The following is a 13,089-nucleotide window of genomic DNA, read 5'->3' as shown; positions in this document are numbered from 1 at the left end:
GCAGATTTTAACTGGGTCTGGTTTATATAGCAATTGGCTGAAATGAAAACATTTTAGTAACTTAAGGGAGGTTTTATATAATCAGAAATATACATTAGTTCTACACAATCAAATTGCTGTGTACTCCCAAAAGATACTGAAAATTAAAATTATCACTTTAATACAGTAAAAGATAGAGAAGTTGAAAAAAATATACTTATCTGTATATCACTTACAGTTAGGGTATTCTCTCCAATTATAAATAACTCAGGGTTATGTGTATCAATTTTTGCTTCTACAGAGAGTTGTAAAGTTTGGAAAGTCAACTGAAAGAAAAGATTAAAACAACTGTAAAGCTCTGTTATAAGGCAAATCATTTAGAATGTAGACATCCTAAGATGATTCTCTTGTTTTGAAATGAAGACTTCAGAACCAGAAAAAAACCATAGTAATAAGAATATTAAAATGCTCTTTTTATTTGTCCCTAGCTAACACATATATCAAAGTAATAATATATCAGTAATCCACACTTAGCAATGACACCGGGGAACTGTTTTTTTTTCTTTCTTTAACATACAGTTCAAGAAAAACAGAAGGAATTGTTTATATAACCCTTTTTATAGTTATTTCAAAGCTGTCACTGCTGCTAGCAGGGAAGAGATGAGGAAAAATAACAGTGAGAAAGGGAGACAGCAACAAAAGACAGATGGAAATAAATCTCTGGCCTTTGAAAGAAATGGAAACTGGATGTTCTTTTACTTCCCCCCCTCACCTCTATCCAATGCTTCTGTTTTTCTCCATTTATTTTTTTCCTATCACTGTGTGTTTCTCTTCACTTCTCAAATCCTGACATGGCTCTCTCAGCTTAAACAGAGAAGACGACAAACAGCTTAAGCCAGTTCCCATATGAAAAGGGACCTTGTGCCAGACCCCACTTCCCTCCGTGGATGTACTGGGAGGAAAGGAGACACTGACAGCTCACTGCTGCTCTTCTCCTATAGCACCAGGAATGGCCTCAGGTTCGTGGGAGCACAGGAGCACTTGCCTCCTCAGCCATTCCTCTGTGGCACGGGCAGGTACCACGGGCTTGACACAGGAAACACGGGCAATCGTGGGTCTGCAGCAGCTCACACACACCGAATTGCCCGTCCCTGCCCCATAAGTTATTGCACCTCTGCACTGTGGGCATCTGCCCAAGTGGTCTGTTCTGCACACCTAAAAGTTTAGAAACCCACCTTAGTGCTACTCAAGGAACCTCAATTCCTAAACACATCTTTTCTTTGCTTAGCAGGTACTGGCAAGCTCACTATGCCCTTCTTGGACAATGGCTCATTGCCACTAAATAAAAAGGCTGATGATGTGCATTATTGAGTGAGTGCTTTCAAGATTATTTGAAGTGAACTTTGACTGTTAAAAAAAATTACAAAATGGGAAATGCAAGGAAAACTGTGGCATAAGATTTTTCCTTCCCATCAGCCAGTAGTAAACAAATTATTTCCACTCACTTTCTTGTGAGGGTACAACCTTTTGTTCAGATCTCCCCCCTCTCTGTACCTGACAGCACTAACAAATAGTCTTGACGCAGATGATTTAAAAAATACAAACTTTAAAGACAAGACTCTTTTTGTTGCACACTTGCATAATGCACTTTACAATATCAACCTGACCTTTTCCTTTCAAGAGTTGAATGCTGACAACAGCCCTGCTGTTAAATATCAATACCTGCCACAGGACTTGCCAGACAAACTAAGGGGACTTCGTCATGTTCCTGATGCTTTAGGCAAACCAAGGACTCCAACACTGTTTGGTTGGTTGCCTAGCTAAGAAACAAACATGGTATAACTTCAAAAGTCTGTTAACTCAGAATGAGTTATATCCTAGAGGACACGTGGTGATTTAAAATGGGAAAGCCAAGATATTATTGATAGATATTTTTAAGCATCCTGTAGGTCTCTTGGACTGTTTCTTTGTTATCTACAAAATCAATTAAAAAGTTTTCCACAATTTCTATAACAAATAAAACTGGCAGCACTAACAATGAATTTTGATGTGACTTAAAATGATCACTATGTAGGCTGTGATGTTCAATAGCTCAAAGCACCATTATTTGACAGGCTATGATGATATTGTACTCTTCTCTCCTAGGATGAGTTTTATGGAAACTGCAGTTACCCCGAATGAATTTAACAGATGTAGGAAATGGTTTTTTCAGCTATTAAGGTTGCATTATCATAGCACTTTCTTAGATTGTGTGCTGGACTGAAGTTTTACCAGCTCCATTATGCAGCCTCACTACTTTACTTTTAGGTTCAAGTTTTCAATCTGGAAAAACACCTAGAGCAATGGAAAGTAAAGGAAGGTCATTCTAGATTGTAGGGTCTCTTTACTGAACTTTGAATATTATTAGGAGTTCAGAAATACTTTGAAACACATCCCTCATAAAGATGCAGCTGATACTCACAGCAGCAAAGGTTCCATTCCAGATTTGGGTGGACACGTTCACAAAGTACTCTCCCTTCAGCATGATGTCTTCCAGTTTGCATGTGATGGCACTGCACTTCACATTCTTACAGTTCTTCCAGGGGAAAAAGCAAGAAGAGGCAAGAACATGCATTAAAAACACATTTTAAAAAATATTCTTTTAACATCCAGACTTTTTTTCCCTTTGCCATTCTGTGCCTACAAATTAAGTGCTTGCAGGCTGTGAAGAACGTGCACTTTTTCTTCTATCTAAAGCAGATGTATCTGTGAAAACATCCATAGGCTGAACTCCTGCACTGTAAATGTGGAATGCCACCCCATCACAGCTTTCCTCACAAGTACAGCAATGGGCTCATGAGGATCAGCTCTGCGTCCCTGTCCTGCTTACTGCAGGCCAGAGTCTTACTCACCAGTTCTTTGGAATTTCTGAAGTTCTCTTTTGTGAAAGATGGAGAATAAGGTCTTTTCCCTATTTCCAGTGGATTTATCTGAGCTTCACAAGTAACACCTCTGGCCTAGGAAAGACGGCAGGAATGAGACAGGATAACATCATACTCAGAACTTTACAGTCATCTTAACAATATACACTTCTGGGATGAGATGCCAGCTGTGAAAGGTTTGAACTGAATTATGTAACACTGAATTCTTTAGGAAACTTAAGAGAGACTGTATGTAGTTCTGGTCAGAATTAAATGGCTTTTAAGGTGATTTTCTTTTTTTTTTTTTTTTTCCTTTAGATGGACCTGAAGGATTCATCCCGATCTAAAAATTCCATTTTTAGGATAACTTTTTCAGGAACTTGGAGAAAGACCAAACTGAAAAGATCCAGAATCACTCAAAAACTCAGCTGGGGATGTAACCACCTCTGCCAAGTAATAGGCTAGTATACTGATCACATTGTGGTCCTCCTCTATGAGGAAGGGACAAGGAGAAAGGGCATGGATTCTGTGAAGGGAGATAATTATGTTTATAGTACTGGTTAGCCCCCAAAACACAGTTCGGTTCTACACCTGATCTGTGGTGACCGTAGTTAGGTACATCAGTGGGTTGTCTTTACTGGTCAGTTCTGGAAGATAGATTTTTACGGATGCCATCTTTACTGGAATACTTCCTGTTGTTACCTGCAAAGCAAATAACTCAGAGTTAATTCAGGTAGCTATGATTACATATGCATAAATTATTTCATATAGCAAGAAAATCAGAAGTCATGGATGAGTATGGAAGAACTGGACTCCTTTTGCATCAATATTTTTTGTACTAAGACACTACAATAGTAGTTAAATTATGTGAATAGTAAAGCAGAAAGTGTACAGTATAGCTTCAGGTTCCTGTTTCCTTAGCAAAGCTCATATTAACTGCATGGAATATGTTTTGAAAGCAAATATTCTACCACAGCCAATAGGCCTATTTAGTCCTTTGGAGCAGCAGTTACAGGAACGTAAATGGAACATAATTTAAGTTTCTTCCACGTTGCATACTTGGATCTAAGTTTTTTCTGAGTTATGTAATAAGTGCTGTGATTTGGTTAGTTCTTGCAACTGGTTTGAGTACTTAACCCTTGCCAAACTTCAAGTTTCAAAGTTCCAGCCTGCAAAGACTTGTTTTCCTATATCAAATTGGCAGAAGACTGTGAAAACAGTCTAAGTTGGCCTAAAGTTAAGCATTAACCATCTTTTAAGTATGTAAACTTAGACCAATCCCTCCCCCATTCTACTTGTGCAGTAATTGCAAATGTCATCCTTAACCTTATGAAGACTCCAAGCATTTATTCCCCATCTATTTACAATCTTTTTTCTTATTCGATCTATTCAAAAGCCTCAAAATCAGGAGTGTTTTTTAACTAGGTTTTGGGAGCAGGCTACAGAGGGAGCTAAGGCAACTTCTCGAACCAGAACCAAATACGTTTACTAACCTTAATTGAGAAGTTGAATGTGGGGCCAATATCTTCAAAATTATTCACAGTGGAAGGAATGTTATGACCAGAGTATACTTCATAAAAGTTGATGTTGGCAAGCCTAGTTAACAACCAAAAAACAATACATTTCAATTTGGCAGCTGCTTTGAAAACATACGTTACTGGATATGCCTTTGTGAAACAGGTCAGAAGTACAGTCAGAGGAAAAATCAGTCACTTGTACTGCTGTTTGAATTTTACAAAGTTGGTTAAGAAAATACACAGTGCACTGAAGCCCAGAGCTGGAGCAAGCATGTAAAGGTAAGACAGGAGAGATGTGGGGGGGTGCAGGCTCTGCTCAGGCTTCTGGACCCTGTAGTGTTTCAGTGCAATACTGCAGAGCTCTTTTCCTGGACACCAACTGCAACTTTCAGCCTTGCAGTTGCCTCCTTCCTCAGAAAGAGCCCCCTTAATGGTCCCTGGATACATTTATAATGGTGAATACTAACAGACTCTGAGGGAGATCCTGGGCCTTAATGTCACAGACCACAGGCAGGCTATGTGTGTAAACACATATCACCTTGCTTGTGTACATGATACATATCGCATAGCCCTCAGTCCTCTCCGGGTCACTTTCTTTAGTAATTACGAGGTTTAAAATCCAAAATTTCCGAAGTAACATGAAGGTGGTTTCAGCCCACCAAAGCATGGGATTACATGTGTGTGACAGAAGGACATGGTGCGAGGGCCTGTCGGTGCTCAGGGAGCTCAGCCAGTTGGAACCATGCTCAAAGACAATGAAAGCATCCCTGTACAGTGCATCACATCCACATGCCTGCTACCTGTGAGCAGCTCCTCTGCTGAATCATCCCAGAATTGCATCTGCTCTTCATTATTAGCTTTTCTTAGGAGGCAGTCAAATTTGAGCGGTTGGAAAGCAAGCTGGCAGGTGAGTTAACATGAATTAGGGGCTAATACAACTCTTACATCAACACAAGCTGCAAATCCCTCCTCTTTATCAGTGCTGCTCTCCATGTTTAATCTGGGTAACATCTGCACCTACAGTCCCAAATTAACATGTATGCAGTCTCAGTGAGGTGCTTCCTGATCAGTTATGGTCCTCCATGTGACACTGTGGATCCTTTTTGATTCTCCATACTTCCTCCCACGGCCCTTAACTTGAAGGACCTCCTCACAGGGACTCCAAGGAAAACCCACGTGACACATTTTCTGCTTCCTTGTTACTAAAGACTCCAGTCTTTCTTAGATGCACAGTGTTAACGTCTTTGTCCTTGCAGGAGTCAGTGATAAGACTTATTCCTACATCTTCTCCTAGAAACTCTGGAGATTATCCCTAAAAAGGCTTCACTTCAGCAAAACAACAATTTTTTCTCAACCTTTGTATTTTCAGGTATTGCTCCTCAGCTATAATATCCGCCTTTAATTAGTTTCAGGTAAATACTTCCTAAGCCAAAGAGCGTAAATTATACTAGGGCTTAATATGTATTTCATTTAGTTCTTTTAGACTGATTATCTCCAAAATAACTAATCCTTTTCTGGCAGTAGGGATTCCTTCATGCCTTTACTTGCACATGAAATTGCATTTTTTCATACTCAGGAGATGCACCTGAATTCAACCCCCCGTTTTTTCCTTTTACAGACTCCATTCCTTGCCTCTTCTAAAGCACTGCATTTTAGTTCATATTTCTCAGCTAATTAAACTTGCTTATTCAAGTTTACATCATCTGAATTTTCTAAGAAGCCCAAGTTGCTATGCTAGTCCCTATACAGATGATCCTGTTGTCTCTGTGCCTCTGCTACCTTTATTAACAAACATCCTGCTTCTGATACAGTCTCATGCACCTTTCTCAGGGAGTTGAAATAACTTGCACTGCTGATTCAAATGCTTTTCTGCAATTGAAATCTCCAAAATTCTGCATGACTCTAGAACTGGTGCACCAAGTCAGCTAGCCTCCAACATTCCAAAACTGCTTCTGCAAACCAAGTTATAACACTTATCTTCTATGCTGTAGTTCCTATTCCAGCTCAGGTCATCCTACACAGCAGCCAACAGTTCTCATACCTATTGTGATCTTTGAATATTAGTTTCCTGAATCCATTGTCACTGTGCATTTTTAAGCAGCTTTCTCTTTGTCAAATTTCTGTCATTCTTTGAATAACTACTCTTTATTTTCAATCAGTTTGTATTTACTAGTTTTGGAATCTTTGGAATGCAAAAGCATTTTTTCCACCAAAAATTGGTGACCAAGTGCATCAAATGTAACTGCATGTAGTGTATCCTAGAAATTCAGTACTTGGGAAAGATAAATAAATATTTTCTTTGATGAAAAGTAAATATGCTACTTTGATATGATACAAAATACAGTGTATTTTTGTTTCAGTTCTAACATAATTTAGACTGTAACTGAAATGATTCTTTTTTGGAACAGACTAATTACTGCTTGAGTACATCCCCAATCACGAGGGCTTTCCAAGGCCCAAGAGGTTTCAAGGGCACAATATAAAGATCAGTCTTAAAGGGATTTTTGTTGGTCTCTCTCCCCCTGCCCATTCAGCTGCCTCTCCTTAAACATCGCCCTTCCCAGGGTGAATGATCCCTCTTGCAACGGCCCCAACTTGCCTTCTGCAGGGAGGGGAAAGGGCTGGCACCAGGCAGGGAAGGGGTACATGTGAGCCAGAGTCTGGTAGGGTGCATGGGAAAACAAGGTGTACGGCTCCTGATGCCAGTGCAGCTGTAGCAAGGGAGAACTGCCATATACACTTCAGATTTTAGTTCAAATCGTTATCTCAAACTGCTAAAAAGTTTATATTTTTGGCCTTGGTTCAGCAGAGTTGTCCATAGTTTTTTTCTTTTTTATTTCCTCTCCTTTGCTAAAAGTTTGGATTGGAGCACATTTTTCCTTTTGCTGTTGTTCTTCTGTTTAGTTTTGATCACTTTAACTCCTGGTTTGATCCAATGTCATTACATTTGAGCCCAGGGGCCCAATCTTATTATACAGTAAATACTATTTATATTATTTATATTATCAAAAACAGAAGCACTGTTTGGCTTTTATACCAATTCCATTCATGTGAGCATCTGTAACAATTATCCAGAGATAAACATGGATCCAGAACTTCCATAATTTTTTACATGTTGTTGGAAGGACATACAAATCTACTACTACTGATGAAGTCAGAATTTCTTATGACTTCCAAAACAAAACCCCAAAATTTTTAGTATATTTTCACTGGCTTTGCAAGACTGTTACTGTATTCAAGTACTCTGACAAAATGACAGTTACTCTTAACGTTATTCAGCATACCTTGTGAAGTGAATTTCTGCATCATATCGCAAAGAAATTGATAAGGTGACCTGGTTGTCCAATTCTTGCTGTTCCTTACTTTCGCTGTTCATCAAAAGACATTTAAGTGTTATAATACTGTTTTATACAAATAAAGTATTAATACCTAACTTGCTTTCATATGATTATATACTTTACCTCAATGCACGAAAGCTTATGTCTGCCACATTCTGAAGATTTTTAAGGTTAAAATCAAAGCTAATATCAAAGGATACCTATGGAAGAGACAAGGAACACATACTGAGTTGATGGTGCAACATCCAAAGGCATTCCCAATAGCGCCATAATTATTCATATGTGCAACAATCTAGAACTCCTCTGTATCTGAATTCTCTGTAATATTTCAGTAATTTCTTACTACTCCAGAGTTGATTTGTTCTTGTGTTCCCCTACAAGTTGGCATCTTACATAAACATGAACTATTTGCATTTTAAAATTGTGTACAACTCGCTACAATCTGCAACAAAAAGTGTTCAGGATTCCTTCAATTAAATGCTTTTAAACTCTAGCACTGACACAAGCTCGTGTTCATTCTTTTCTTCCATTTGTTCCAGCAGGTCCACTTTGACCAATTCCATTAAAAATTCAGAATAAACTTAACTTTTTATATGCAATTTTTTTTATATAATTCTGCATTCCCCACCACAGAATATCATGTTTCTATTCTTTCTAGCAAGTTTCTTGTTGCTCCAGTTTATTGTGTTAGAGGCTAGAACCCTGTTTCTGTTCTGCCCTTGAGTAATAAGAGATTCCATAAAACCATGAGTTTCATAAAACCATAGAGGTTTATGGTATATATGAAAAAAAAGATATATGATCTATCCTAGGGCTGTGTGGGCCACCCATCTCTCAGAGCAATACTGCTTCCTTGGAGAGATGAGATTCACAGAGCAGGTGAGGGAGTTACCCCAGGTTCATGCTGTAGGAGGGGTTTGAGAGGAACTGCACTCAGTTCTCAGGAGCCTGCACATGATGCTCCATGCTTCGCTGCCTCCAGCCTCTACCCTCCAAAAGTTACCTTGCTGCAGCAGCATTTGAAAGCTGTGGGTTGTAACAAATGTGCTTTGAGAGCCTTTTTCTCCTTTAATCTGACAGGGAGTCACAAAAGTTTAACCCTTAGTTTGCTTCTTTTAATGCCCCTGTTGTCAAACCTAAGAAATCTTCATCAGCAGTAAATGCAGATTTAGGGGAAAACAACAATAAAAAAGGTTTTGCATATCATTCAAGGTTATGTAAACATGCTACCTATACCTGTTGTCCTGTTCTGAACACAGGATAGCTTGTTTGGCAAACGACTGTACTTTGTGCTGTTCCTGTTTGACACGAGACTTCAGTCCCGTCACTCTGCAGAGAAAACAGGCACAAACATCATCTTATTATCAGGTCTGGATAAAGCAGAGAGGCAGTTCCTAGTCTGTATCTTCAACAGCACAGCTATTATACTGAAGAGTAATGAAAATAGGTGTTATGGCAGTAATTCCTCGAGATGCAGCAAATGGGTGGGGCATAGGCAGAGCCAGGAAAAAGGCAGGAGAAAGGTGGGACAAGGACCAGTCCCATGCAATTCCTTGTGAGCTGCAATGATCTTGTTAGAAGTTTGCTCTGGGCTTGGAAGAAGGAATACAGGCTAGAGCGTACAGGTCACCTCCAGCATTAACCTCTACAGCACTTTTTTGCAGAATTTTTACAGAAGTTTTGCAGACATATTTACACAACCCTAGAGCTAAGTACCTTCAGTGTAGAAGTTAGTGTGCAAAGGGCAATTCTATCATACTTGCTGTAGGAAAATCTACAATAAATGTTTGTTTAGTACTTTGCAGAATATCTGGCATGTCATCATTCTTATATAAAACTCATAGACCATAGCCAGTTATCAACCCTTTAAAAAGAATTCATTAAAATGTACAGTCTTCTGTAAAAAAGCATTTCTAGCAGACATTTACCGTTCATGAATTGTGCTACAAAAGAACCCCTCAAAACAAAACCCAAAACAAGACCCACACATACTCAGCTTATGCTTTTCTTCCTGCTTTGAAGCAGACACATTTTTGGTCGAAGCTTCACTTGCAGGCTGAAGTACTTCTAAGCAAATGGGCTTTTAAAGCAAAAGAAAATCCTAGCTCCAGTGTGGTCTTTTGGCAGAAGTGGCATGAGCAATTTTGCTGCACAACAGGATGGGGAGGTAGAGGAGCACCCTCAGCACTTTGTGTAGTACTTCTGCCAGTCCATTGGTCAGAATAATGCTGCTCTTGGGCAGTGAGGAATGCTATCCCTCCTCTCCCATCAGTATAGGGATTGCTCTGGATTTCACCCCTAGGATTATCATGCACCTCTCCAGTAGCAGCCTGACCACATAAGCCAAGCACTGAAGTCTGCGTTTCATCCTTCGCGAATTGTTTGGGAGCAACAATTGTGACTATAGATATACAGCATTCCCCAAAATAGTATGTATAATTCCTCTCTTTCCCCTTTTCTAAGGCAAAATTGTTAGAAAAAGACCTTCTGGTTTAGCAATCATATCAGTCTGATTGACTGTCTAGCTGGAACACACGGCCTTGGCAGTAACACTATTTCTAAATCCAAAGTCTGTACTTTTAAGGAAGCATCATAAGGATGCTGCATGACTGATTTATCAAATACAAATTCCCTGTGGCACAGCAACTGCATCAGGCATGTTGCTGAGAGTTACGCAGAAGATGTGGGTGCCAAGGCCTAAAGCGAGGAAAAGATGACTGAAATATTGAGGTGAGGTCAAACTCAACAAATTGCCAACTTTTATCCTGAGTTGGCAGTACTTCTCCTTGACCTAAAGAAACTGATATGCTAAGGGAATAATTTTGGTATCCAAGAAAATAAATCTGGGAGAGAGGTTTGCACATATGTTCTTTCCTGGCATAGGCACTACTAGAAAGAAAATAAAAAATTTCTCTGAGAACCTCAAAAATCAGGGGCAATAAGGGAAACAGTGAGGTTGGGTATCACGCACCGGTAAAGACGACGAAGCAAAAAACAAGTTGTCTGAAAATGTAGCCTGGATTCTGGTGTTATATGCATTTTCCTTTTTATTTCTCAATTTCACGTTGAACGTTAGTCTTCTGTTTTTGCTGCTAACGACAAACTGTTTGCTGTTGGAAAATAAAGTCCACTGTTGTAAACAGAGATACTAGAACAGCTGTGGATGAGAAAAATGTGTTGCCTATAGCCAACAACAAATAACAAGCACAGCAAGACACTTCCTACATGCTATGCAGTTAAATGCTCTCCTTTCTAAACCCACTGGCATAAGAAATTCTGTGATGCTGTTCCCTATAACCAAATGAAGCTAGTGTCTTCTCAAAGTGCAAGACCTTGACTTTGTATGGTCAAAGTCACTTTGCTGAATTTTCAAGGGCTCTACCTTGGTGAGAAGGTGGGCAAAGTGGGCAGCAGACGTGGACAGCAGCTCCAGGAAGAGGTAACCCTGTCTCTGTGTACTGTACATATGGACTTGGAATATGTGCTGTCCTGCATAGCCCACTGCAGGATCCTCGCTGCTCTCCCATTGTGCTCCCTTTCCCAAAAGCAGCCAGTCAGACGCAATTCTTCTGAATACTCACTGCATCCTCATCTCTAAGGTACCAATACTTGGGCTGGTCTAAGCTGACAAGAGTCTTAGTTCTATATTTGTGTTCCTATCTTACTTCTTTTTCCTTGTTTAGATTTAGATACAAATGCCATTTTTATCCCTGCTATTTCTAAGTAGATGTTGAACTAGAAAGGCACTTTCAGCTACAAACTGATCCAAAGCCTACAGACAAACTGACTGGTGAAAACCTAATACTGCACCCTAACAATTCCACTGATTCAGCTCTTACCCATCCTCTGCCTTCCGCTGAACATTCAGAACAAGATCACAGATACAAAGTTCATCTTCACCACAGTCTTTAACAAAAGGAATCTAGGAAAAACAAAAGCATTTCCTTAATGACAGGGTTCAACTTTTAACATTACCTGCAGACACTAGAGGATAAACACCTTTGAAGTAAAGCACATTCTTGGTGTGCAAATAAGAAAACAGCTCTGAACAACATTAAAAATTCTTGACACATGAACAAATTAACACTGAGTAACGTCATGCTACATGTCAGCTGATCCAGAAGAATGGTACAGACAGGTTATTGATAACCCACACTGAAGGTGATGTAGTCAAATTAGTCCCAACTCTCTGTTTTTTACTCTTATTGTAGGATAAACTGTCTTAAAAGAATTAATCTTTGCCATCAACTAAAAGTTTACATCAACACTGACACAGTTGAACCAACATGCATGTTATGCAAAGGTGGCTGATGTCTGTGTGTGTGATCAAGCTCATGTAATGCAGGCAAAGGTATAAAAAGAAAACAGGGGACACCTCCAAATGTGACTTAACTAGAATAAAAGTTTTCACTTGCATGTACCTCTTTGCTGTTTCTGGGGGGCCACACATTACGGATATATATAGTCATGCATTTCTCAACAGTAAGTCTGCATACTTACACTATAGGCCACAGATGCAGGAGAAGATATATCAAGGACAGGGCTGGAGGCAGGATTTGCAACACCAATGTCAATGCGCAAACTGAGTGAGTTCACTGCATCCGAAGGTTCCTGTAAAACACATGGTTCAGATGATAGCTGTCAGCACAGAAAACAGGGTAAAACTGGCAATTCTATTGTAAATTGAGAATGTGTAGTAAAATACTTCCTCTAAACAAGAAGAAACAACAGTTTAAAGCTTTATTTCTTGATGAAAATAACTTTGTGAAATTGCCCAGTGTGGGTTCCTCAATTCCAACAGTTTTCAGTGCCACTTCCATGACTCTATACATCACAGTCATTTCTGGGGCTAAAGAACATGTATATTATCTGCAGCTGTAGGAGCACTGCCTTACCATCACAGAGAGCAGCTGGGCCTAAGCGACACTAAAACACCATATACTGCATGTTTCCTCTTTTTCTTACTACTGGACGAATAATCTTCCAGCCCTGTGGCTCATGGCTTCACAGAGCACTAAATGTGATCAACAAGTCAAAGGTACTTGTATTGCAAAGTAAAGCAGGAATTGAAGTCCCCTACCTGACCTAGCATCATGCAGCGAGGCTTAAGCAACTCTCAGGACTGTGTTTGATCTTTGGTTCTAGAAAAAGATGCAGACCTGCTTATTTTTGTTTTATTCCTTGTGTATACCTTGGGCTAAAATGCACTAGAAGTCTTCCTGAAATATTGTTGACATTATGGACTACGGGCTGTGTGTTACGACAGAGGTGAATAAGAGTTCTTAATCTATCCTAAAAATCTGTACCGAATTTCATAGTTATTAGTTTTTACAAAATCATAATCTTACTAAGTAT

The 13,089-nt window shown here is 39.5% G+C and overlaps 1 protein-coding gene across 3 annotated transcripts in view; it reads right to left on the bottom strand.

Annotated features, from left to right (window-relative positions):
* Nucleotides 1-13,089, bottom strand: part of ITGA2 (integrin subunit alpha 2) — a 68,993-nt gene that overhangs the window by 6,997 nt on the left and 48,907 nt on the right. For 2 of the 3 annotated variants that reach the window (XM_027716334.2, XM_039390434.1), the window contains 11 exons: nucleotides 12,235-12,345; nucleotides 11,574-11,656; nucleotides 10,706-10,844; nucleotides 8,971-9,063; nucleotides 7,858-7,934; nucleotides 7,681-7,764; nucleotides 4,373-4,475; nucleotides 3,471-3,581; nucleotides 2,871-2,975; nucleotides 2,441-2,554; nucleotides 216-305 (listed from right to left, as the gene is read on the bottom strand). In XM_027716334.2, coding sequence (XP_027572135.2) covers nucleotides 216-305; nucleotides 2,441-2,554; nucleotides 2,871-2,975; nucleotides 3,471-3,581; nucleotides 4,373-4,475; nucleotides 7,681-7,764; nucleotides 7,858-7,934; nucleotides 8,971-9,063; nucleotides 10,706-10,844; nucleotides 11,574-11,656; nucleotides 12,235-12,345 — 1,110 coding nt within the window. Of the gene's footprint in view, nucleotides 1-215; nucleotides 306-341; nucleotides 844-2,440; nucleotides 2,555-2,870; nucleotides 2,976-3,470; nucleotides 3,582-4,372; nucleotides 4,476-7,680; nucleotides 7,765-7,857; nucleotides 7,935-8,970; nucleotides 9,064-10,705; nucleotides 10,845-11,573; nucleotides 11,657-12,234; nucleotides 12,346-13,089 lie in introns of those variants that run through there. The other variant, XM_039390435.1, reaches the window with a different exon arrangement.

The sequence above is a fragment of the Pipra filicauda genome, unplaced genomic scaffold (genome assembly GCF_003945595.2).
Source record: "Pipra filicauda isolate LSUMZ 115617 unplaced genomic scaffold, ASM394559v2 scaffold81_size6448238_pilon, whole genome shotgun sequence".
Taxonomy (NCBI): domain Eukaryota; kingdom Metazoa; phylum Chordata; class Aves; order Passeriformes; family Pipridae; genus Pipra; species Pipra filicauda.
Note: the sequence above shows the minus strand (reverse complement) of the source record. Positions and strands in the feature narration are given on the sequence as shown.